This window comes from Microtus ochrogaster, chromosome 17 (assembly GCF_000317375.1).
Source record: "Microtus ochrogaster isolate Prairie Vole_2 chromosome 17, MicOch1.0, whole genome shotgun sequence".
In the NCBI taxonomy this organism is placed as follows: domain Eukaryota; kingdom Metazoa; phylum Chordata; class Mammalia; order Rodentia; family Cricetidae; genus Microtus; species Microtus ochrogaster.
Genome location: NC_022019.1, coordinates 13,313,662 through 13,322,139, shown reverse-complemented (window position 1 = coordinate 13,322,139; position 8,478 = coordinate 13,313,662). Strand labels below are relative to the sequence as shown.

Here is an 8,478-nt window from a genome sequence, read left to right as displayed (position 1 = left end):
TCATTTCAGGTTCCCTATCCTCAGCTGCCCAAGGAACTAACTGGGGACATCGCCTTGGGCTCCTGGGAGCCACTCTAGGTTCAAGTGATTAATTCTATGTTCTACACTGAGTTTCAGTGTTTAAGAGATAGTTTCTTACAGACATACTAGTGAGAGAAAATGCAATGAAAAGAACTTAAATGGAAACAGTTTATTTCCATCTGGCTCACTCAGCCATGATGAGGGACTAAGCAGAGACATCCTGCAAACTTTACATAGGATTTAAAGGGAAGGAGCTGCTGGAAGCTCGGGTTCACTGCAGTCATGAAAATCCACACTGAAGCTGGCAGTGGTGGCTCACACCTTTAATCTCAGCACTCGGGAGGCAGAGGCATGCAGATCTGTGTGAGTTAGGAGGCCAGCCTAGTCTAAAGAAAAACCCTATCTTGAAAAACCAAAAATAAAAATTAAAAAAAATATTCTGCTAGGCAGCAGTGGCTCACACCTTTAACACCAGCACTTGGGAGGCAGAGGCAGGTGGATCTCTGTGAGTTCAAGGCAAGCCTGGTATATGGAGCTAGTTCCAGGACAGCTAAGGCTGTTACAAAGAGAAACTGTCTTTTAAAAAAAAAAAAAAAAAAAACCCAGGGGCTGGTGAGATGGCTCAGTGGTTAAGAGCACTGACTGCTCCTCCAGAGGACCCGGGTTCAGTTCCCAGCACCCACATGATGGCACCTCGCAGCTCCAATTCTGTAGCTCCAGTTCAAGAGAATCTGACATCATTATACCAATGTGCATGAAATAAAGTTGTTGTTGTTTAAAAAAAAAAAAACACACTGTGTGCCCAGAGACAGTGATGAGAACATCAACCTTCAACCCTGCATTGCCCTGATGTCTGCTTCTCCGCAGAAGTAGATGATGTAAAGGTGTGGGTCATAAGAACAGGCTGTGGCAGGAAGGCTGAGAGAGAGAGGAGAGCGAGAATAGCGGGGTGATAAGGAGAAAGAGTAGCTGTGCAGAGGGAAAGGAAGTTTAGGGTGGGGACATGGCCAGAAGGGCCGGGGTGCTACTAGCCAGAACTTTGCAGAGTGTAATAGGTACGGCGATATACTGAAGGAGCCTGGTGCCACAGGTGGGTAAGGGAAATGACTCCTTTAGTTCATGGGAACTGGTTTCACCAGTGCCTGAGGAATGTTGGCTTTTATCTCACTGTCCGAAATCCTCCTGCAGTCCAGGTGGAGCTCGTTTCTGGATATTTGGACTCCCTTTCAGAGTTTTGGGAACTGGAGTTTTCCTTTGGTCTGACAAAAGCTACATAGCAAGAACTTGTCTCAAAAATAAACAAAATCAGACATAAGAAAAACAGAAGAAATGTAATTACTGTTTTAAATGCTGCATTCGCCCATCCTAACACTGACCGTTTGGTACCGTCTTCTCCTTCCTCAACTTCTCTAGCACTGACGGTCCGGAATGGAGGGAACGTGCTGGTTCCCTGCTACCCGTCGGGGGTGATCTACGACCTCCTGGAGTGCCTGTATCAGTACATTGACTCAGCCGGCCTCTCCAGCATCCCCTTCTACTTCATCTCCCCGGTGGCCAACAGTTCACTGGAGTTTTCCCAGATTTTTGCTGAATGGTATGTCAGCGTCCTGTCTCTGAGTTCTACTTCAGTATATTTAGTAAGAGTAAAAATAATTGTGATTTCTTAGAGTTCTGGAAAGTAAGTGTGTGTGTGTGTGTGTGTGTGTGTGTGTGTGTGTGTGTACGCGTGTACGCGCTCATGCCTGCCTGTCAATCTGATCAAAAGACTGAACTACTAAAAGTCAAATCCCTTATACTGCTAGAGTTTAGAAGCATACCAAGGAGAGAATGAAAGCTGCTTAAATTACTCTGTTCTCAAAACAACCATTGCTTACTTTCCTACCTACTACAAAGACAAGTTCCATTCTGAAAGATCTTCACCTTGTAGTAGTTAATTAACTATATCTGATAAGAAACGCTACATTTTTATTTTATTTCCATAGCCCATTTACCAAAGTCATGTTTTATCATATCAGAAATCTGATCAAATCCTAGGGCAGATACTTAGGCATCATGAGGTTACTGAACCCTAATGGTGTATGGTAAGTTTGAGTCTTAACTCCCCTGGCCAAAAAGAGGGAGATGGAAGTAGTAGTTACTGTTACAATGTACTTATTATTTCTAAATATTCTGGAACCATGAGACACACAGTAGAGTATGTCCAATCATTTTTAGTAATATGGTGGCCAAATGGACACAGCATTTACTAAGTTTCTCACTGAAAACAGAATTTTTGGGGGGTTGGGGGTAGCTTTGGTTTTTTTTCAAGGCAGGGTTTCTTTGTGTAGCCCTGGCTGTTCTGGAGCTTGCTCTGTAGACCAAGCTGGCCCCGAACTCAGTCTCAAGTGCTGGGATTAAAGGCGTACACCACTGCTAGCTGAAAACAGAATTTTTACATTCCTCTGTCATAACATATCCAACATTATGCCCCTTGCCCCATCCCAGCTTTAGTATGGGGGTTTCCTTCCCACTGAATTGCGGGCTTCCCCTGAATTGACACTGCTCATCTTGGCGGGTAGGACTGTTCCTTATTGTTGGTCCTCACTGATTTTTATCCTTTAAACATAGGTCTCTTCCCCACATAGGGTGCCCTAAGAATTATTTGTCGACTGAATCAGGGTGCTAGAAATTTGTTTTCATCCTGATCCCCAATAAAAATATTGCAGCACACTCTGGGTCCAGCCCTGAAGGCACAGCAGGCAGTGCACCCATCTCACCAGGCCTGTGGACGCAAGTATGGCTGTCACCCAGAGCACAGGGATGAGAGTGCTGTAGGGTCCGTCTGTAGTTTTGTTTCATAGGGTTTTGTTAGCTCGTAAGTGGGTGATCCATGTTTGCTGTTGGGGTGGGGGATGACAGAAAACAATAGGCCGTGAGCCTACAGCACCATGGTCAGAGTAAACCCGCTCTCAGCATCTAGCAGTCATGCTGAGTTGGTGACACTTTGGAGGCAGTGCCTTGCCACGTGTGACTATTTCATCTGCTTTTGTTTTCCTAAAGGGGTGGTAGCTCAGGAGTGCAGTGCTTGTGTAGCAGGAAACATTTAATTTTAGTAAACCATATGAAATCTTTGGGAAGACCAGCATTTGCTTGTATTCCCAGCACTCAGGAGGCTGAGCAGGAGGATCAGAGGTTCAAGGTCAGACTCAGTTATAAGCCAGACCTTGTCTCAAAATGAGAACACAGGCTGCAACATTGTCTCCTGTTTTACATCACTCGCATCCCTATAGTTTAGCTTATTAGCTTGTTATTGGCTGGCAGGGCTTTTCCTTTTAGGAGTAAATCATAAATTGATACTATTCTGTATATGTATGATGATAGCATTTGCCTTAGGTAAGTTACTAAAAGTGGAATTACTGGAATAAAGAGTAGAAATACTTTTTAATGTTCATTATCTGACAGTAAACTATTTGCCAGAAAGATTTTTATGTAAATTATTTCTTTCTTTTTTTTGTCCATTTACTTTTTAGAGGTTTTATATCTCTTACGTATTTGAACTCTGTACATATTAATGATAGTTTTTGTTAATATTCTCTAGCTGTGTCCTCATTTTGATACTTTCTGAAATTTTTTGTTTAATAAACCTTGTACTTTTTAGATTTACAGAAAAGCATAATGATAATAGAGTTCCCATACACCTTTCACCTGATTTCCCCTAGTGTTAATATTAATTGCAATCAATCATGTTTATCAAAACTAAAATATCAGGGTGACTGGAGAAGTGCTTCAGTGGTGAGAGCTCTGGGTACTCCTCCAGAGGTCCCAGGACCCACATGCAACTCCCAAGTTTCGGAAGCTCCAGTCCCGAGGGTAGATCCTACTCCCTCTTCAGCCTGTACAGGTAGTGCACACGTGGTGCACAAACATACATGCAAGCAAAACACCCATACACAGAAAATAAAAACAAGTAAATCTTCAGAAAGAGAGAGTGTGCAAGAACTAATAATAGAGCCAGGGGTAGTGGCATATGCTTGTAATCTCAACAGTGAGGAGCCTGGAGGAAAGAAAATCCAGAATGCAAAGCTAGCCCCAGCTGCATAGTGAGTTCAAAGCCAACCTCAGCAACATGGAACCCTGTTTAAAAAAAAAAGAAAGTAGTATGTTTGAACACATGAAAGACGACTAGTCCAGAAACCTGGGAGCCAGGGAAGGCGTTACAGGTTGGGATGTCCTTGGTATTGGGGTGGCAGAAGCCATAGAATGCATGTGCTTGCCTAGGGAGAGGAGAGCGATCAGAGAGCGGCTGGTGAGGGATGGAATGCTTGCTCCTCGAGGGAGAAGGAATGGTGTAAAGAGGAGTAAGATTAGGACGTAAGTTCATCCTCAGAGTGAGTTAAGAATCGTGGTTTCCCAGAAAGAAAGCAGAGTCCCAGCATTAGGTCACTGCCCTCCTCCCGCCCAGCTGCCATTCTCATCCTGAGCTACATGTGGGAGGTCTCTAGGCAGCTGGTGACCATCCTAAGCTGCGAGGTACTGGGATTTTGAAAATGTCGCCATTCCAGTGTGGCCTGGAGCCCAAAGACCACTGCTCCAGGACCTTTCCCACTCAGGATCGAAGTCACCACTTGCTTTAGACTGCCTCTTTCGCTTTGCTAGGGCCTTCATGCAGCTTGCAAAGCTCCTTCTCTCTAATAGGAGCTCAGTTGCTTAAATGGACAAGTGCTTGCTCTAGAGCTCTAGACCTGAGTAACTCAGCAAGGGATTGTGGTGGAACCAAGTTAGGCCTGCTCACCCCGTCAGGACCACCATCATCCACTCGGGTTGCTCCCTCCCCTCTTCCTTGCTTGAAAAGGTGCTCTAGGGGACAACCTCGGGCCCGATTGCTTGCTTGGGGCTGCTGGAAGCTACTCTGTGGTTCCTGATCTCAGGGGCTTCTCTGTAACCTGCAAAAAGCCCCTGCTCCTTGTCCCAGGATCAGCCCAGCTCCAGACTAAGGGTACATTTGCTTGCTTGGCTGCTAGGGTTGTTTTCTTTTCAGAGGAGAGAGTTGAAGTGAAAGTCCCAGAGACTCTCCCTGAGCCACCGTGTTCTCAAGAGTGCAGGCTGCTGTATGTCTAGTTTTGGGAGCCCAGAGACTGGGAGGGGGCTATTACAGACTCACAGGCCTGATTCTGAAAGCAGCTTTTGTTGCTTTCCCTGATAACCCAGTAAACACGAGTTGCCCTTTGAACTCCAGCTGCTGCTGCCCCCAGAAGAAGCAAACCCTTTAGCCTCTCAGCAGGGTATGGAAGTATCTGCTGTGCCTACATGAGGAGTCTAGAAGTGATGAGGGGAGGGCGCAGAACTATTGCTTCCCAGTCCCTAATCCGACTGTGGTCCCTTCACCATCGCCTTCTGATATACAGTAGTACCCTGGACTCGGAGACTTCTGAACTAAACTCTCGGATCTCTCTCCTGAGTCTGAAGTGAGGACGGAACTAGGGTCCATTTAGATGTATGAGGTGCTTTTCTAAAAGTATTTTCATGATTCTTCCTAAAAGGAGCCATATTTTTAAAAGAATATTAAAGAAACTATGGATAGGAAAACCTCAGTACATTATAGGGACAGTATAAAATTTTACCCCTGAACTCTTTGTTTTTACAACATTTTGACAGGGTTCTTAAAAGAGTTCCTAGAACATACGGTATGTTGTGTGTGTGCGTGCGCGTGTGTGTGTGTGTGTGTGTGTGTGTGTGTGTGTGTTCTTGACCAACATGCTTATTGACCAACATGATCACTGCCCATCAGTTGGTTGGTTGTAAGGGGTTTGGTTTTGTTTGTCATATTGCAGTTTTCTAGACTCCTTTAATTTTTGAGCCAAAGCTGAAGTTTTACTATGTAACCCACTCTGGCCTCAAACTCAAATCCTCCTGTCTCAGTTCCCTTACAACTGGGATGTACCATGCTGCTATAATGGAATAGGGTGTGTGCATCTGCAGAAAGCCATGTCTCAGAAAAGTCAGGTGCTCTTCTCCCAAACACTGAGACATAATATGGTGTCTCAGGCTGGATCCTGGAACAGGAAAAGGACCCTGGGTCCAGCTGGATCCAGATCAAGTCTGGGCCATAGTGCAGGGGCAGAGTTCTTGTCTGCCATGCACAAAGCAAAAATCAAAGCAGTTACAATAATGATAGCTCCAAAACCTGAGTGTCTAACATACTCACCTGGGCATAGCAGTGCGAACCTTCACACCAGCCCTTGTGAGTTCCAGGCCCCCCACCCCCGTGGGGCATAGGAGCTGTATCCCAGGTGTGTGAGTTGTGAGCACTGCGCACAGGAGAACTTGTATTCTCCAGCCTTTTTATGAATCGAGGATTATTTTAAACATGTAGTCAGCCTATTTCTTTAGAAAAACTGTGCTTGCAAGAGACCGTGTCCTGAGTGAGCTATAGGCCTGGCTGTCACTTGACTCACTGCCGGGAAGCTTTGAAACAGGATTCTCAGCCTTCCTAACGCAGCGACCCCTTAAAACAGTTCCTCATGCTGTGCTGACCACCAACCACAAATTATTTTCGTTGATACTTCGTAACAGTAATTTTGCTACAGTTATGAATCAAAATGTAAACGTCTGTGCTTTCCTATGGTCTTGGGTGACCCCTATGAAAGGGTTGTTTGACCTCCAAAGGAATCTTGACTCCCAAGAACCACTGCTTTGAAAGAACTTGTGTGTGTAGCGTTTGCGCTGCTGCCACTAGGTGGCAGTAGATGCCCGTGCACTGCCTAACGCCTTGCTGTGTCTTTAAAGGCTTTGTCACAACAAACAGAGTAAAGTGTATCTCCCGGAGCCGCCTTTCCCACATGCAGAGGTAAGAAAATGAAGCCAGGGAACCAGGGAACAGAAGAAATGTGGGTGATGGTATGTCGGGGATATCAGTCTTTACCTAAAACATCCCTACGTGGAGCCAGGTAAAATGACACACACCTGTAACCCCAGCACTGCAGAAGCAGACAGGTTGTGAGTCCCAGGTCAGCCGGGCACCAACAAGACTAACTCTTAAAACACACACACACACAATAGGGGTTGAGTTTGATAGTGCAGGCCTTTAATCCCAACACTTGGGAGGTAAGAGATAGGTATCTGAGTTCCAGGCCAGCCAGGGCTACACAATGAGATACTGTTTCAAAAACAAGCAGACAGATTTTTAAAAGATGATAAGTACTCCAGCTGACAATTCATTTGCTTCCTCTCATAAACACGTCATATTACAAAGTCTGGACACACAGCCCACTTCTGTGATAGTCTGTGCGAGGGACTTTTACTCTAATACCCACTCCTAACTTTTTTAGGAACGGATCTATTATCAAAATGTTTTCTGGTCATGTCAATCACATATGTAAAAGTGTGTGTGTGCAGCAGTGATCAGCCTTAATTGTCCCACACACGCATCTCACAGGTCCTCGCTGGACATGGATCTTATTACTTCAGGCTGCCTGGCCTTCAAGCCTCGGGCATCCTCCTGACTCCTCCCCTCCAGCACTGGACACACATAGGCACACCAGCTTTCTCTGTGGATGCCCGGGTCCAAACTCAGATCCTTGGGCTTATGCAGCAAGCACTTTACCAACTGAGTATTACCTGGTCCACATGGGAAATTCCAGTAGTGGAGGTAACACTGCAGTTAACAAGACAGGAAGCCCTTTCCTCACAGGCCCAACAGGCCATTTGCTCACCGCATGGCTCTCAAGCACACTTCCCTGTATGACTCATGACTCATGGCACTGTTACTATGTTATTGCTGCATAATATCTATACCATGTCACAAATACACTGCCATGAATTTACACAGTTCTCCTGTTATTGGACAGGTTATTCCTCAATTTTTATTATGTTTTTGTTAAAGAATTCTCAACTGACATCACCACTTCAGACACAGCAGTGTCTGGCACAGCCATAAGCACATTTGATGCCTTTGTGCCTGTGCGCCATATTGCATGAGAATATTGCTGACCATGTGCAAGAACTTGATCTCCCTACTCCGCACTCCAAGGCCCATGAAGACCCAAGTGGACTTTGTCCACAGCTGCTGCCTCCACACTGTTGTAATAGGAGCAGCGGGGCTGTGTCCCCGGCACCCGGCCGCCCACATGGCTAGCTTATGCTCCAAAATAATTACACGGAAACTGTATTCTTTTAAATACTGCCTGGCCCATTAGTTCCAGCCTCTTATTGGCTAGCTCTTACATATCAATCTAACCCATTTCTAATATCCCTGTAACACCATGAGGTGTCTTACCAGGGAAGATCTTAACCTGCGTCTGTGTCTGGTAGGAGGATGGCGACTCCTTGACTCAGCTTCTTTCTCCCAGCATTCTGTTCTGTTTACTCCGCCTGCTTAATTTTATGTCCTATTAAAGGGCCAAGGCAGTCTCTTTATTTAACCAGTGAAATTAACACAAAACAGAAGACCCTCCCCCCATCACCACACAGTGTCTTTTC

The 8,478-nt window shown here is 45.5% G+C and overlaps 1 protein-coding gene across 1 annotated transcript in view; it reads left to right on the top strand.

Annotated features, from left to right (window-relative positions):
* LOC101982396 (integrator complex subunit 9) overlaps window positions 1-8,478 on the top strand; it is a 54,584-nt gene that overhangs the window by 31,766 nt on the left and 14,340 nt on the right. Inside the window, exons 7-8 of the mRNA XM_026783168.1 lie at window positions 1,435-1,615; window positions 6,787-6,847. Of these exons, the coding sequence (XP_026638969.1) occupies window positions 1,435-1,615; window positions 6,787-6,847 (242 nt within the window). The remainder of the gene's footprint in view (window positions 1-1,434; window positions 1,616-6,786; window positions 6,848-8,478) is intronic.